An 18,685-nucleotide genomic window follows, 5' to 3' on the forward strand; every position below is an offset into this window, starting at 1 on the left:
GATTTTAACAGGTGTCAGAGCATGGGTAAAGTCAAGAAAAAGAGGCAGGGGTTAGCCCTCTTGTCAGAAAGCCTACCCATGAGGCCCCAGTCTTCCTCTTTAGACATTACATTGCTTAAGGAGGAAAGGGGTCTGTAGGAAGTTGAAACAGATGCTGTGAGAATAGAGTAGTGAAGGGTACCCTCAAACTCCTGGATGCTCAAAAAAGATTAGAAGGAATGATGGAAAGGGGGGGGGTTCAAGGGCTGCAACAGTGAATATCATTGAATATCTATAATTATGTTAAGTTCTAAAACAACTGTACCATGTTCATTATACTATTCATTGCTGCAGTCCTAATCAGTGGAATGACTTTCATATTACTGGACCAGTATAAGGATAGTCCTGAGTGTGCTCATAAAAAAAAAGCAGACATAGTAGAGCAGAAGCAAATCCTGCCCTGGCCCAGGATGTAGCTTCCCAGGATATAATGTTCGAAGAATGTTTGGACTAAGGACAAACTGGACACTTTCAAAACCTGATTTGAGTTATTGCTTATAATACCACCCATCTGTTAACAAGGTAGGCTCAGTGGACACAGAGACCCTTTTCAGGGAATGATCTACGGGCAATGTCTGGTCAAAAGACTTGCTCAAGCACACACAGTAGGCAAACCACAGGAACTACAGCTCACAGGCTTAACCTTCTGCACCAAATGCCACACAAAAACCTATCTGAGGAATGCAGTTGCTGTAGCCAATGGGCTTTCACATGTGATAGCATTGACTTTCCAAATGCAGAATAGCAAAAACGTGTAATTGGTGAACAAGCCACTTATGGTGCATTTGTTCGCAAGCTTTCACTCACTCATTTCCTTTACATGCAAGAAAATGAGACCAGCTGTTTGTACTATCGCCTTCATTTTATCCAAATAGAATCTTAAGTGTCTATGCATATCCAGCGCTTCAAATCTTCTCTCCCCCTTCTTTTGTGAATTAGGAAGAAACACAGGAACCTGTGTTGGTTCAACAGACATGTCAGTTGCTACTTTTAACACAAATGAAGGATTGTTGTGAAGGGACACCCTACCCTTGTGGAAAAATCAGAAATGGTTCCCTGCACATCACTGTTTGCAGTTCCAACATCCTCCTAGCAGATCTCACAGCAACCAATGACAGCATCTTTCAGGATAAGTTCATGAAAGGGGACCAAAGCAGCTAGTTCAAAGAGGACCACTGTTAGCTTCTCCAAAACGCAACCAAGATCCCTTGGTGGAAGAATGTCCCTCCTGGGTGGTCTAAGTTGCTGGACTCCTTTTAAGAATTGTTTAATTGGCATCTGACATTACAAGGGAGGATCCACTGGTAGACAGGCTGAAATAGGCAAAGCATGAACCTTCAAAAGATGCATACGCTAGGCCCGTTTTAAGTTCTTAGGTAAGTACTAGGCTAGCTGCCCTTGCAGGCCATTGTAAGCCTAGCCTACTTCCATTTCAAAGGTGAGAATCAAACCCTGGACCTTGTGACTGTGAGGAAACCACTTTATACCAGATCCCTTTACATAACAAAGTAAATACATTTCTACCCCCTTTAGAACCAGGGACCTTTCTCATGTGAGGCAAACATGATAACCGCTACACTACAGAAACCCTGGTCTGATGGGTAATTCAGGATCAGTGACACACTGGCTGCATTTGGGTCCTGTTCCCTGTATAGGCATCAGAGGGAGAGAACTTTTTTTTATTTTGCTAGGTATGATTTCTTAATGTTTCATTTCCTAGCTTCCTTCATAGTATTTAGAAGCTTTTGAAAACATGAGTCTGGTAGTGATGAGAGGTAGATTATTCAGGCTTAGGTACACCAGGGACCTGTTTTTCTATGTTATGACGTCCACATGCTAAGGCAGCATTTTTTTCTCTGTCCTTGCTAAGCTTAGCAGGAAGGAGAACCAATGTTTGGTGAGTTAAAAGGGAGCTGTGGGGTATTAGCATAACTTTTGCCCCTTTGTCCTTAATCTTCTGTAATGCACTGGGACTCAGGTGTACTGCAGGAGAAGTGTGAGGAAACAGATCTCTCCAGTTCATAGAGAAGGCAATTACCTTCCAAGCTGCAGTCACCCATTTTCCTCGGAAGTAAAAAAAAGTCTGCTTCTGGTAAACCCCCACCTGTTGGTCATATCTAAAAACAATTCCCTATTCAGCATCCATATGTGCGGGTCTGCCTTGGATCTGCTCAGCCTGTTTGCAAACACATTCTCCTGTGATGGAATACAGGTCATCTTATACATCAGGCCTAATTCCTAGGCAATGTCACATATCTGTATTGCTAGTCTGCACAGGATTTAAGAGTGGGTTTCTCCATCCTTTGTTGATATATAACAAAATAGTAATGTTATCTGCAGAAACTTGGAGTGTCCACCTATGCCCAAATCTGCTTGTAAGTTCATAGTGCTAAGATGACTGCAATCATTCTTTCACACTTATAGAGTTCTTTCTCATGGTTTTGTCCCAAGTGCCTTGGACTTCCAATGACCCTCATATATGCCCCATGCTAGGTACAAGGAGCATATAAAGAGGGTCTTGGTCACCTTGGGCTAATCTGAAAGGTACTCCGAAGTTGAGTTGTACCTACATGTTGTATCAGAAAACGTTACTATTTATGAAGGGTAGAATAGGAATAAGGGAATCCTGTGGCTGGGAATGCACCATGTGTTCCTCAGGTAACAGTGCAGTTTTCTCCTATGCAGTCCTGAATGGGAACAGGAATATGCATGTTGCCATGTACCCCAGAATCCAGAGACAGTCTGATGCTAGGATAATGCCTTCCTCTGGGACTGTCAGAATTTGTCTTTTGTGCGAAAATCCCTCGGCGGTTCTGTATCCAGCAGAAAAGACCACTTTAGTTGATGGGATCATGCTCAACTTGGGCAAACTGATGAACAGAAAGAGAGAGAGAGAGAGACTCAGTCTCTTGAAGCATGCAAGGGTAAACTCCTAGGGCCTTTTAAATCTCTTCCATAGGATAACCCAAATTAAGATGGTCATCCATGGAGGAGAAAACACGGATGCCCATTGTCAAGCAAAAAAACATTACTGGAGCCAGACATTTTAATGACAATGGATGAGGTAGACAAGTTAAAGGACAAGGAAGTAAATTGGAATCATTTTCTCCTTGCTTGGATCCACAGACACCTTATGCAAGTCCCAGCAATGGTAATATGAAGACTGGTTTCTTTTAGGTATAAGGTGGCAAGAAATGCCTGAGGTGATAAAAAAAGGCATCCCTTGAAGGGTTAGCATTTTGAATTGTAGAATAACTAAGTAGTTGTTTCACCTTGAGATGTAGAAAATAGGTTAGTTCTCCTTTCTGGGCACTAACAGCCATAAACAGACTTTTCTGTTTTCTTCCCCTTCTAGTGATTTGTCTACTGACCTCTGTTCTAGGAGATCCTAGAGTGGAAGTGTGCAAGGATTACCTAATCGTACAGAAGGAAAACCTCTAAACTTCAGTCTGTTTTGAAACAGAAGTTTGTACCCTTGTCACAAAACATTCACTACCCACTGGTCCTGTGTGATGGTTTTCCACTAACATACTAAAAGTTCTACATGCCCTCCCAGCCTCCATGGAGGTTGGGAGTGATGGTCTGGTTAGCCTGGCTAGGTCTGAAGGCTCTCAGATTCATCCCTGTTTTGTTTTGTTTGCCAATTTTTTTTCTGTATCTAGACTTCTTTCATTTGTAAGGCTTAACTTTGTCTTGCATGGGGTAAAGGAATCAAGACTTGGTGGAGTAATTCATATGGAATGTAGATGCCTGTAAATGAAAAGGCTGCCTGACTAATTGCATGGTTTTACCTTTTTCTTCCAGTCTCACAAAAATGCCTTCTGCAAGGATCCAAGGGTGCATTTAGGAGTTCCTCTTGTCCATGATGTCTCAAAATAACTGATCCTGTTTTTGCTGTGCCACATGATGTATCCACTGCATCATTTCCACACTTAAAAGTTGCCTTTTAACATGGGCTGATACCACTGTGTGACCTAACATTTCCTGTTTTAGTTTCTTATCAGAGATCCCCTATGCTCTAGACCTCATTTTCCTAGTATGATCTGCTGGCATTGTTCACAAGATTCTGGAAGTTTAAGCCACAGAACATCAGGGTAGCAGAAGCAGAGTACTTTTTCTTCCTTGCAGTAGAGAATCCTGCCCTTTCTCCCTCGCTCTCATTAGGAATAGGTTTCCTGGATGGAGGTGGAGAGGGTCCCTTTCTGGAATCCAGGTATGACACAGCTCTTGTGGGAATCTTGGATCCTGTAAAACCAGCCAGATTTCTTAGGAGTAGGAGGCTGGGAAGGGAATCCAAATCCAAAGATGCTTAGTAAATGAATCCTTCAGAATATCTATGACTACAGGAACAGCTAAAGCTGTTGAGTGTGGAAGGTCCATGAAAAAGATCTGTATCTTAACTAGGTCAGAGTATTCCATGAACTTCCATTGGATCTTCTACTTATTTGCACAAAGTGTGTCCCCAGAGAAAAGAGCCCTTTGGAGGCAAGTGAGAAGAAGGCATCCTCGTGTCTTAATCATAAACATGAGGAGGACAGATCATCCCACACAAGTCAACTTAAATGCCTCAAAATCTTCTGCATCAAAATAGTCAACAAGAGGCAAATTTATCACTCTTGTCTTAGAGGGGACCCCTATTACCTTAAGTGATTTCCAGAGCTGGCGGCTTGGATAAGCCTGAGAAGAGGATAGGGCTGAGGATCTGCCCTGTGTCAGTTAAGGCAAGACAGCTGGCACTAGTTTAGCTTTGGTACTTTATGCCACTGTTTCCCAGAAGGATCCATCAGGATCTTGCTTCATGGATGGGCAACGAAGACCTCCATCTCTTTTTTGAAAACCTCCTCACCAACAAGGACTGAGAGTATATCCCCCCTCACTTAAAACAGGTGCCGACTGATAGGACTCCTCAGAGACAGAATTTTTTAAATTGTTTTATTTTTGAACAACACTCCTGTTGTCGTTGCTGTATGCCACATTGAAACTACATGCCACAATGACTCATCTGCATCCTGTTAAATATACTCAATGGATTTCACAGCTGTAACATCTAGGGTCTTACTCTGTGCTTCCACATAATGATGGCACTGGTCTACTTCTTGCCCATGTGGGACAGGTCTAGAGAAGATATAATCTAAGAAGACTGTTGGTTTCACTGGAAAAATCAGCGAGTCACAGCTAGAAGTGCAAGGCGATACCATTTACTACTGCCTTGGCAACATTTTCTGACTATCAGGTAGCTTATGGCAGAAGACAAAGTGGCTTAAGACTTAATCATATTTTTCAATAGACCTTCATGTAATTCCTCTACCATATGCTGCATTTCATCTTCCACCTCTCTCTGGAGATGCGCCATCTGTGTGAGGTAGTTCAACATCTGCAAGGATAAGATGTTAACCATGAACAAGCACCTTCCAAATCTCGTATTCTGTCTGGAAACCCAGTCCTCTGGATAAAAGGTAACACTGTGAGGTGTTACAGCTTTGCAAAGGACTGCTACAGAGATACTGGAATCTGTTTTGGAAGTTTCTGCTCAAAGAAAACAGTCTGCTGTAGACCAAAAGATCTAGTCAGCCTTTGCTGGCATAGGTGCTCTATCTACTTGTTCTGCCATGTTATTTTGGTTATGTCTTTTGATACGTTTACAAAGGGAGTTTTCACCCAGGAAGTCTGGTTGCCTCCTATGAGGACAAATGTGGAGTCAAAAGATCAGAAAGCCAGCAATCACAACATTATATCACATTAAACTTTGGGGTATTTTGCTGTGGGAGTTAGCACCCCTTCATCAAAGTCCTTTAAAAAAGGTCTGCTAAAACAAAATATCTCTAATCTTCTGTAAAGACATTCCTATACCACAATAGTGCTAGTTCAGGGACTTTAGATTCAGAAGTCCTCTAACCCAAGGGCAGTAATGAGACTGTAGAATGAGGTTTAGGTTATGTGACAGGAAAAGTCTGATAAGCCTGTCACAGAGGATTAATAGTGTACTGAAGTGCTCCATGATCACATTAGCCCCAAAACTGAAAGACCAAGGCACTGGTATTGCTGGTATTAAGAATGCAAAAAAATATATATATACATATGTTTACTATAATTTACTTGTTGCAGACCCGGTCGTATCACTGACTCACGTCCACAAAAACTCACATTGCCGAAATCTGGTACTGCTGAAATACATGTGGAATTCGACCTAGGAACGAGCATTAACATGGGTCGAGATAGGGGCGAGATTTGTACTTCAGCAATATCAGAGTTTGTCATTGCCAAAGTCAGAGTTTCTAGTTTCACACAAAGTAGATTTAACAGAGTCCACTTAAAGTAAATGATTGTAAACTCATATATACATACAGACACACATACATATATATATATATATATATACATATATACATATATATATATATATATATACACACACACACACACACACACACACACACACACATGCATATCAGTGCCAGCATAAAATATACAGGCATCCAGGAAATACTAAATTAGATATAAAGATACCTGAGAAAATGACATCAGCTGAACCAATGGCAAAACCAGAACATGAATAAGAGTAGTAAATGAAGCCACTAGTAATGGAGACACTTGTGACAGAAAAAAAGGTGCATATGGGGAGAGCGACAGTGATCAAGATTCCCTTATGCCCTGAATCTGAGGTGACTGGGATAAACCCTAGCCTGCCTGGCAAGGGAGCAATGACTGGTTTCTGCCAGTCAGTCATAACTAATAGTGGAATAAACTGGAAGAAGGAAGAAAAATCAAGGTGCATCAGGCAGTGATTTAAAAGGAAGGGCCTGAGCAATCAATACAGCTGAATAAGTGTATCTAACCACGTTAATAGTTGGACTCTCAACAGTATCACCAGTGGAAAAAGAGGTCTCTCTAACAAGGATTTCTGAGTAGGACTGCCCCTTAGAATCTGAATCAGCTGTGTAAACCCATCCTCATGCTTTCTATCTGTACATGTTTCTTCAGTTCCCTTCCTACTTTGTTCTAAATTCCACTCCCTTCAACCTGCTGCCTGTGTAATTTATTGCCATATGTGCTACATCCTCTCTGCCTTTCCAACAAGCACTAATGTAGTTCTCAGTGACTTTCCTCATACTGCAACCTCTACATTCCCTATATCACTTTCACCCACCACTGAACTTTTTCTACTCTCCCTTTCTTTACATGGTTATCAGAAATTAATGCAGTACTCCAGGAGCATCATCACCAGTAATATGTATTACAGCACATGACCAAGGTCTCAAAGTCCACTCCCCAAATAACGCAGTACAGTGCCTTATACATAACTTCTACTGCTTCTACATAATTATGACCTGTAGCTCCCTTTCTTTCTGTGTCTTACCTTGTGCTGCCCCTACTAGCTGATAATTTGTGCCTGGGTGTCTGCTTCCAAACATTTTACTGTATGCCTTTAGCACTGATGCACAGCATCTTACACGGTTTACCATCAAAAGGTCGAGAGTAACATGCTAGACAGCCACCTTCTCGACCATGGTAGGAGCGACTGTCAAAATGTCGACGTTCATTTGTACATCTGTTTAGAAGGACGTACACAGGGCAGGGAGTTACAGCACGGATGTCAATGGGAGAGTTCCACCTTAAGGTCGACAGAATTTGTCGACATTGCTGCGTCCATCATACAACCTACATCATATTCATGAGTCGACGTTATTTATTGCGGAAATCACCGTTCACAAATGTGATTTTCATCCTTTTGATAGTAAACCCAGGTTACACAATATATGGTGGTACTTCTGAGAAAAATGGGCTTATTACTAGCAAGGAAGGTGCTAACCTGTACATAACTACATGGCCGTGTGCACACACAAACTCTACTACAACCATTACTGGATGTGGAAGGTATGCTATTAGTGTGATGCACCCTACAACACTTCCTGACTGTAAATGGAGAATTATGTCATCCAAAGCAGTCTCCTTTGTCACCTGCTGTGTTTTAGTCAGTTTGTCATAGCATATTCAGAGCACTCTACAGTCTTGCCACAGTATGGCACCAGTGTCATACATATTGGGTAGGCAATGCTTGTACATGCCATTCTTGGCAGTCACCATCCATGTACTGTTGGACTAGCTCAGGTGGCTTCTGTATTGCTACCCTATATGTCATTGTGCATTCAGTGTCCACTCAGAGTACTGAGATCTTGGTAAGCTATGCCAACACTATCATCAGGTACATGTCCTGTGGTCTTCTATGTCTCAGCCTACTGCAACTTAAAGTGCACAAAGGTGCAATTCTACACGCATGCTTTGCATGACAGTCCCTTGAGTCACGTCACTACATCCATACTCACCTACAGCCGTCACCCTGTGGTCACAACTGCCCCTGAAACACTGTTTAGTTTTTTTTTTTATTGGCCCAATGCTACCCATTTAATACCTGTAGGTTATACAGCCACATGCTTCCACCAGCCCACCCCACCCCCACTACCTACCAGACTTACTAATCAGTAGGATAAGGTTCCTGGTCACATGCAAATGACACCTCACAAATACATGCTGTACTAACCCTACTCATCTCCTACTGTGCAATAAGTGTGTGCTGGTAAAACCTTATCATCCAACAAAAGTGTATCCTGATGTCATAGTGCTTTGGCCCAGCTGTCATATATTGTCTGCAAGCAGCAGCCTTTGCAGATACCCTGTCCTGTTCAGACTATGCCTGATTGCAGTCATGTCAGATGCTAAATGGTGGTCCCTTATTTTGTATCCTATGTACAACAGCATCTTCAGTGTCACCCAATGTCTAACACCTTATCACTGTGCAGTTCGACTAACAGATGTAGTGCAGTACTGTCTGTCGTAGAGCTACAGGCTGGCTGTACAGGCTTGCAATGTTTCTCAGAACTTCACCCCATTTACCTCACAACACAGCAGTCATTCTAAATCTATCCAATATCTCTATACCAATCCATCCACTGACTCAGTCTCTAATAGTCACGTTATCTGATCCAAACTGTTGTTTGGAGGATTACCAATTCACTTATAACAAGCCTTTGGGGATAAAACACGAGTGCCCAGTGAAATCCTACATGGACAAAGACAGGATACAGAGATTCTGGAAAAAAAAAGGCAAAAAACAAGAATCAAATGAAAAAAATAAATGCTGTGAGGTGGCAATCTCTTAACCTCTGCAGCACTGGGTTGCCCTAGTCAGTTATTCTTCCAAAAAACATCCAGGGCAAGTTATATGGATGGTCAGCTTTATACAACACAAGACATCAGTAAAACAACTCTAAGGGAAAAATGACAGCAGAACCTTGAGTATGCATCTATCCTTATAGACAAGTAAACTATGCATTTGTTGTTATAACAATTAAAATAAAAACACCTTTGGAGATATTTTTAGCTTTAAATTTCATAAAAAAAACACTAGCAATATGATTCAAAAGTAAATTCTAGTAAACTCTACATGTTCAAGCTTTTTTAACAGAAGCTTGCTCTCCTAACTATTGTTTCTCTCACTGTCCAAAACATTATAAAACAAGGTCTAGCTGTTGCATTCACATCAGTACAACAAATCCCAACAGTTTTACAAGCTGTAACTTTAATCTTTGCAGTAAAAGGAAATAAAAGAATTGCTAGACAGATGATAGATTTCTTCCAGCAGCTGTTTTTTACATAATTTACTACCTTCCCTACTTATTCCACACACTCCCAATCACAAATCCAACTTTTGCTGCCTGGCAATTTAACAGAAATTGTTGCAATACACATATTCTCAATAAAATTAGATGGTAATCTGTTGGACTAATAGAAACAAGTGATGCAACAGCTGGCTTGTATAAAGGTAAGGTTTCCAGCAATGTTGCCTACAGCCCAAGTTCACTGAGAGGTCAGGGAACCAAATGGCAAAGAAAGGGAGAAGGCAGAGAGCAACTGACAGAAAGCGCATTTCCTGTGGAAAAGATAATGCATTTCTCATTTTAGTGGCAACCATCAAGAGATAAGCAGTTGGGCAACTTCAAAAAAGGCAAAGCTGTCCTCCTTTTTCCATCTTATATACAGACACATAAGGTGCGACGGACTCTGTTAACACATAGTGGAAAGGAAGATTACAAAGGACAGCAAAAAACAAACAAAAAAAAAAAAGGTCAGTGCTAGGAAACCACAAAGGTTCACACCATTAGACCACATTTCTGAAGTGGAACAAATGGATATTTACAGGTAATAGGTGGAATGGCTACAGTGGAGCAGAAACAGGAGCCCCGACTTCCATGCATAGTGAGTTCAAGTTATAACCTATGTGACTTAAAAGACTGCCAAACTTACAACAGTTGCACTGCTAAACTTATGACCATCTGGACTTATGGCAGTCCAACATTTGCAACATTTTCTGCACAGCACTGTCATATGAGAACATTGGCCGACCACACTGCTACAAAGTACTCACACAGCATCGGTGACTGTTTAAGTTACATCCAATGCTTGCGTACATCAGGAGAATCCAGCTCCAGAACAGACTGCAATGCATTCATTGCAAAACTAATGTATGAAACGTGCAGTACATGCATTTTTGGAGAAATGGCTTCAGATCAGCATCATTAGGATTAAAAAACATTTTGGGGATTCTCATAAAATTACTTGCCAGTATACCTCTCAACTGCCAAAATTTTCACAGAATGTCCAGATTTTTGCCTCATATTTTTGGCCTATTCTACATAAAATTTGTGGTTTTCTGACAAATCACTGAGGATGAGAATTGAAGTCACTAAATGACGACAGATTTGAATTTCAGTTGTTGCCTCACAGCAAGAGGTTCTCCCGTTTGATTCTCAGCTGGAGTGCGGGGAGTGCCTTCTGTGTGGAGTCTGCATGTCCTCCCCGTGGTTGGGTGGGCCATCGAAAGACATGCATAAATAGGCGTGCCTTCGCTGAAGGTTGAACGTCGAGCTAGCACCTCGGCGTTCACCAAAATCTACTGCCAATCATTAGCGGACCGGAGTTCCGCTGTGGTGACCTCTAACCAGGAAAAGTCGAAAGACAACAACAACAACTTCATAAAACAAATCCTATTCTAGCAACTCTAAGTTTATAACAGCAATATTCAAAATCTGTCCATATTTCTGGGCCTTTGTCCCACCTATCATTTTAGGCTTTGTCCAGATTTCTTGCACTAAGAAGTCGAGTCGTATGCTTGCCAGGTCTGGCAGGCTGGTGCACCCCATAACTCCCAGGTATCGCCTCTCTATCGGAACTGGTTTGATTAAACCCTTCAGACAGGGAATGAATGGGACACAGGTCTATCTGCTGGGCTGACGAGTTGCTGGCTCTCCACTCAGAGTAATAATCTGGCTGACTGAGCAAAAGGAAGGCAAGTTAACAGTGGATAGGAGTAAAAAGAAACATTTATAGCAAATCATGGGTGGTTACAAAGCTCTAACAAATGAGTTTATTCTGCACATTCTAAGTACAAGCTGTAAGGCAGCAAATGTTGAAGTGAAACCTGCTGAAGCTTTTAAGGAGGAGCCAGTGCACAACATTCACCATGAAAATTATTTGCCTGAACAAATATTCAATATGGAGGAGACAAAGTTATTTTGCAAAAGGATGCCACAGCGCGCTCATAGCTACAAAAAAGTGACTGCATCACGATACAAGGCATTCAAGGACAGACTAAAGTTTCCAACGGGAGAGAATTTTGTTGATCTTAAGGTAAGGTGATACCCCTTCTGACATAATTTAGAAAGCGCAAAACATTCAAAAATACATTGCCAGTGTTCAGACATATAAAAAGCATGGGTAACAATAGCATTGTTTGAGGATTAGCTCATGAACTGTTTTACCCCAAAAGTATAGTCTCCAACAAGATATGCAATAGCTGATTTTCACTTTTGATTAATGCTCCAGGACATCCACCAGTCTACCTGCCACCAAACACCACCACATTCAACCAGTGAACCAGGTCACAACTGCAACCTTCAAAGCATATTACTTATGCAACACCTTCAGTCAGGCTGCTGTCACTACAAAAAGTAATCGAACACTGAGGAAGTTGTGGAAAGAATAAAACATTCTGCAATGCACACCTCAGCTACATTTGTTATGCATTATAGAATGTAGTTGAGATATGGGAAGAGGCAGCACGTCAATGCATGACTTAAAAGAATAATGAAGAAACTTATGAAACTTATGAAAAGACAAGTTAACACACGCAAATATCTTGATAAAGATTAACTACTTAAAGAAGACTGGTGACAAAACAGTGCAGTTTGCTGAAGAACTGGAGTTATAAATTAGTATAAAGAATATTGAGTAATTGCTGAAAACTGTGGAAGAATTATCAAATGAAGATTTTACTGAATTGGAGGCACTGAAGTTGCAGAGGAAGGGCAGCGGCAAAATATTTAAAAAAAAAAAAAAAAAAAAGAAAAAAGAAAACAAAAACAGTAAATGAAACACCTTAAACATGTCCACTGAAATGAATGAGAGGCATTTACCACTATTAATATGTGAATACAAATGTTTGAGAAAATGATTCCTGATATAGAGAGACTTTCTACAAGTGACCAAGGTAGCCAGCAGTAGAAAACACCAATAAAACGAAGGAAAAGGCAGACCACTGAAGCTCCAGAAAACAGTTTTATTGTTAAGCGCTTTCGTCTATGTACTAACAAGACTTCTTCAGAACAATGAACTGACAACCAGACTTCCTTTTTATACCATCTCACAAAACCTAATTGACACAATTAACACTTGTTAAAATTAAAAAAGTACTAATTTACTTGGGCAAGTACAACTTAAATTATACACGCTAAAATGTCACAAAAAACAACCATACTTTTTCATTTTTAAAATATTTATACTGACACATGCATTAAAGCCAGGATATTCTGTAGCATTAAGCCATCGAATTCACAAGCTTCAAGGTGTTCAGGAACCATTTTCCCTTGTGCATCACTTAGAATTTGCTGCACTACAAAAAATTTAAAGGTGTGGTCCTTAAAACTCTCTATATGTCTGCTTAATGCATTTGTTTTTACATGCTTTAGAGATGTCAGAAACATGCTCATATATCCTGTTTTTGAATAACCTAGTAGTTTTGCCCACATAAAATGTGGGACAGACTAAACATTTGGCCACATAAAATTTTTTGAAACACAATTAAAATGTGAATGAATATTAATCCTAAAGTTATGCAACGAAAAAAAAATGGTTTGTTTCAAAAATGAATAGACACTGGCTGCATCTACCACATTTAAAATTTAATATTCTTAGATGAGAAGTTGCTGTACTATTGTTATTGTGACTTCTCTCTAATAAATCTTTAATATTTAAATCTCTCCTGAACACAAAAGTAGGAGTGTTCCCAAATAATTCTAGTAGATCGTGGTCAGACATTAAGAAAGGCCATTTTTTCTTAACTATACCACAAATATCTGGGGTATTTTGGTTATATGTACTTATAAATGAAAAATGGCCACCCATCTTTTTCTTATTGATGTTGACTAATAAATTGTCTCTCCCCACTGTTTCACCTGTCAAAATGGGTGAATAAAACATTATTTTCCTTTTATCAATAATCTCTTCCTTAAGGGAAATCAATAACTGATAAGGGTACCCTCTGGCTTTAAACATTTGAGAGAGGAAATTTATCTCATCAATAAAATCAGATTCCCTACACACCATTCTAGCTGGCCATACCATCTTTTTTAAATGGGAGGGTGGCAGATAGAAAATTCTAAATAGGAATTTGAAAAAGGTTGATTTTCTATAAATGTTTGACACTAAGGTTTTTGATTTTGCATCAAAGTTTAACTGCACATCCAAATAATGAATAGTGTCAGCACTGACTTTATGGGTACATTTCAAGAATTGAACTGTATGATTGATGCAATGAATAAACTCTTGCAAGTGGTCTAAAGTATCATACCAAACAACAAAGAGATCATCCAAACACCTTGTGTAATTGGAAATAAACATAAAAAATTCCGTTTGAAATACAAATTTGGTTTCCCAAAGGGGCATAACTAAGTTGGCAAATGTAGGGGCGCAAGCCACCCCCATAGCTACCCCCACTTTCTGCCTAAAAAGTTCTCCCTCAAAGAATATAAAGTTGCTGTTTAGAACAACTTCCATTAAGGTCACTAAAAATTTGTTTGAAAAAAAAAAACAACTGTTCCTCTAGTCAAAGTAACCTAAGGTCATGAGGAATAACACTAAAAAGACTGCAAACATCAACAGTAACAAAGTATATTTCTCCTGACAAATCAACAGAATTAAGATTTGATAAAAACTGCCATGAATTTTTACAAACGTATGTAAAAACCTGTAGGGCCTCTTTAAATTGTTGATCAACAAATTTGGCAATAAAAAACATTTTGGACCTCTTAGAATCGATTATTTGTCTAAAAGGTGGATTTTCCAATGATTTGTGAATTTTAGGAATACCAAAAATACTCCCCATCACTGGAATGTTACCTTGGTAGAGCACATCGTCCAAACCTAAATCTACTTTATGGTGGGCTATGTTGATCTCATTATGTGATATTTCATCATATGTGCCATCTGTAAGTATATTATTCATAGCACATACATAATCAACTTGGTCCATCACCACCATACCAGAAGCCTATCACAAATGATGTCATCCAATGTCTTTCAGTACTGGTCAAGTTGTCATATCACTACAAGTATTCAACATTATTTGATAAAGTATGTGAATTAAACAAACTTGTTATGTAAAGGGGGATTAAAAGTACTTAGTCTACTTAAAGACTCTTTTACAGATGTGTTTGAAACATTGGTATTCCTGAACCACAATCGCAAATTTAATTTTCTTAAGTATAACTTATCCCTTTGAAAGTACATCCACATGTGAAGGTAAGATTTTTTTACCTGAATAATTAAACAATTTAAAATCCCCCATTGAACTGTATACTGTAATAGGTAAAGAATCTTCAGTATTGCAAATATTAATACAGTGTCCAATATATATCAAGTTGTCCAATAAAGTACAGTCAATGAGACCACAGTCTACGTTGCTGCTTTGTTCATTCACAAATGAACTAACCAACTGGCTTAATAAAGGTGTATGCATTGAGTCACCACTAAAGAATACAGAAGAATCAAACAAAGAAAAAGACCTTCCAAAATCTAGTTTCGAATTGTTAAAGGAAACGCCATTACCTGGAAAAACAGACAAGGGACTTAACACTTCTTGCGGTTGTTGTAATTTGTTCTCCAGTTTTTCGGACGTCCTCCTTGTGCCTGATAACTTTTCTGTTGGTCCCTTTCCTGGTAAGCATTGTCTTGAGGGCATTGTGAAGAAAAATACTCCTGCTGTGCCCGATTTTGCAGCCTCTCTGACCGCCGCAATTCAGGAAACCCAGAGTGAGGCTGTTTATAAATTCTCTGGTCATAGGTCATCCCGTTTTCAGCATTCGCTTCAAAACTAATGGTTGTTTGTCTCCAGTTATCTGGGCCAGCATTAGGTTTGGGATACACCCTCCCCTTAGTATATTTGTCAAGGTCCCTATGTAATTATTTTTACACTTACGATCAAAGATGTCTTTACAAATGCTTTCTACATGTGTGAAAGCCTGATCAAAGGAACCTTTTACTTGAGAAAAAAGTAAGTCATTCGTAATACACAAAACATGTTCATCCAGTTCACTGGTTAAATGGTCCATTTTGAGGTTATTGTACTTGACCATTAACTTCAGCAAATCAAGCCCTGCTGAATTACCAGTTGTTCTATTTCCTTTAAAAATTCAGGATTATTAGAAGCACCGTTAGGCAACCACTGTAACCTAAGCCCCTTGGGTACTTGATTTAACTCAAGATTTTTTTAGAGGTACCTGTTTTCCAACTGTAGTTTTTTTTGTATTGAAGAAGGGAATCTTTGAACACTAACTGGTTCATTCAAGGTTAGGGACCCAATATTAGACTCCCTTACACCAGACTCCATATTAAAACAGAAATAATTAACTTTCCAAGTAGTTTTAAACCCAGACAAAGTGGAAGTGTGTAAAGAAGCTTCATTATTGGGTGTAGGCAGTGTCAAAGGAACACCCAAACTACCAAAGTCTCGCGAAGGCCTCCTCACAGAATTCTGTAGTTGAACAGCATAAAGGACAATTGAGAACTGACTTGTTAATTCTCCATTATTAAAACATGCTGTGTTACTCTGGCTCGCTGCAGCTAGTCCACCTCCAATAGCACTTTCAGACATGGTAACCAGCAGTAGAAAACACCAATAAAATGAAGAAGGCAGACCACTGAAGCTCCAGAAAACAGCTTTATTGTTAAGCGCTTTCGTCTGTGTACGAACAAGACTTCTTCAGAACAATGAACTGACAACCACACTTCCTTTTTATACCATCTTAACTTCTCATCTAAGAATAGGAAATGTTAAATGTCGCAGATGCAGCCAGTGCCCATTCATTTTTTGAAACAAACCAGTTTTTTTGGTTACATAATTTTAGGATTAATATTCATTCACATTTTAATTGTGTTTCAAAAAATGATGTATATGTGACCAAATGTTTAGTCTGTCCCACATTTTATGTGTACAAGACTACTAGGTTATTCAAAAACAGGACATATGAGCATGTTTCTGACATCTCTAAAGCTGAAAAAACAAATGCATTAAGCAGACATATACAGAGTTTTAAAGGCCACATCTTTAAATTTTTTGTAGTGCAGCAAATTATAAATGATGCACAAGGGAAAGTGGTTCCTGAACATCTTGAGGCTTGTGAATTGCGATGGCAACTCAGGCTTAATGCTACAGAATATCCTGGCTTGAATGAATGTGTCAGTATTACAACTATTTTAAAAATGAAAAAGTATGGTTGTTTTTTTATGACATTTTAGCATGTATAATTTAGGTTATACTTGCCTAAGTAAATCAGTACCTTTTTAATTTTAACAAGTGCTAATTGTGCCAATTAGGTTTTGTGAGATGGTATAAGAAGGAAGTGTGGTTGTCAGTTCATTGTTCTGAAGAAGTCTTGTTAGTACACAGACGAAAGCGCTTAACAATAAAGCTGTTTTCTGGAGCTTCAGTGGTCTGCCTAGACTTTCTACAGTTGACAGACTGATCCACTTTTTACTACAGAGGAAATTTATATTGAAAAAGAAAAGCAAACGACTCAGTCTAAATTTTACAAGTTTTTAAATAAAACCAGTAATACTGTCTCCTCACCCTTCTAGAGATAAGCCAAGACGTTCAATTACCTTGTTTAAAGATCTTTTGTCCTATCAGCCATCTTCTAAACTCCATTTTACTTTCTTGCCACTGAAGAACGTGATGGTGATTTATCCTTACCTAACCTACTTCCTCCTCTTCTTCATCCAACTATGGCAGAAATATCGCAAACCTAGCTGCATTACGATAACTTCAGTTACTCACAGTACAGTATAGGAGGGTTTTTATCTTACAAAAATGACTTATGATGGTGTTATCAAAATGAAACTCTATCATAAGTCAAGGACCTATCATACTGACAGCCAAGATTTAAAAAGCTACCCTGGGGGATAGATGAAGGGACGGAGTGGATATAGGCCTACACACTCAATCTAAGGGCAGGAGAGAGGATGGACTGAGAAATACTCAGAGTGCTAATAGCACTAGCCTTAAACATAAAGAAGTGCTCAACAGAATGTCCCTTGCTGATACCTGTATATGCTAGTGAATGCAAGAAGTCCTGAATATCTGCACATCAGACACATCACAGAAAGCACCTACTCCCTGTTATATGTACCAGGCATGAAGGAACCCATGTTCCACCACAATGTCTACACTGGGAGCATCCCCAGCATGATTGGTGGTCATGGGGACTTGGGGAGTGGTGGTAGGAGGACTCAGTAGAAAAAGTAACTGTCAGTATGCTACATGGTAACTGAAAAGCTACAAAAAATGTTAGAATACTAAGCTATGAGTGGACTTCTATGTGCCAGAGTTAAGTGAAGGGAAAAATAAACAAAATTTCCCCAGCAATAACATTACTTTTTGTTTACAATATATAAGCAGTACTCACAGTTTTCAATTTCTTTGGTGCAATCTCCTGAGGAATATCTTCCCATTTTATGTCATCATCAGAATCAGAATCCTTCTCACGCTGTTCATCGGTTGTTGTTTTTAACCCTACACTGATAAAACTTACTGGAGCTGTATAATCTTTTGACCTATTAGGGGAAAAAAAAACTTCTGTCAAACAGATGAAAAGAAAGTTAAAAAAGGACTCCAGTAATATTAGCAGATTAGTCTTATTATCGCTGTTTAAAAGCGCTCCTCGGTACAGAAGACAAGTGTCTAATGACTGCCAGCAGTTTCTACCTTCTATACTTTGCTTGGCATAACACATATGTACAAATAACTATTGTTTTTTTCCTATGTGGACACATTACAAGTGGCTGTTTAAAAAAGAAAAAACAGAACATCTTAAAAGTATTTTTACACAGTTTATCAGTTGGTAAAATGATACATTATATAGCATTGCATAGTAAAATATAGCACAATCCTTCAATTGTTCATTAATGAAAGATAAATGACAACCAGTTTTTGGATTTCAGTTAATCAGCATTTGTATGAACTACAGAAATTCTACAAACTGAGTTTTTTATTATACTTTGTTTCCATTTTCTAGTAATAATTCTTCTGTTAGAAGTA

The 18,685-nt window shown here is 39.2% G+C and overlaps 1 protein-coding gene across 1 annotated transcript in view; it reads right to left on the reverse strand.

Moving 5' to 3' along the window:
* TFIP11 (tuftelin interacting protein 11) overlaps nucleotides 1-18,685 on the reverse strand; it is a 725,612-nt gene that overhangs the window by 688,335 nt on the left and 18,592 nt on the right. Inside the window, exon 3 of the mRNA XM_044068282.1 lies at nucleotides 18,054-18,201. Coding sequence (XP_043924217.1) covers nucleotides 18,054-18,201 — 148 coding nt within the window. The remainder of the gene's footprint in view (nucleotides 1-18,053; nucleotides 18,202-18,685) is intronic.

Source organism: Protopterus annectens, chromosome 4.part0 (genome assembly GCF_019279795.1).
Source record: "Protopterus annectens isolate FY-2018-M chromosome 4.part0, PAN1.0, whole genome shotgun sequence".
Lineage (NCBI taxonomy): Eukaryota > Metazoa > Chordata > Ceratodontiformes > Protopteridae > Protopterus > Protopterus annectens.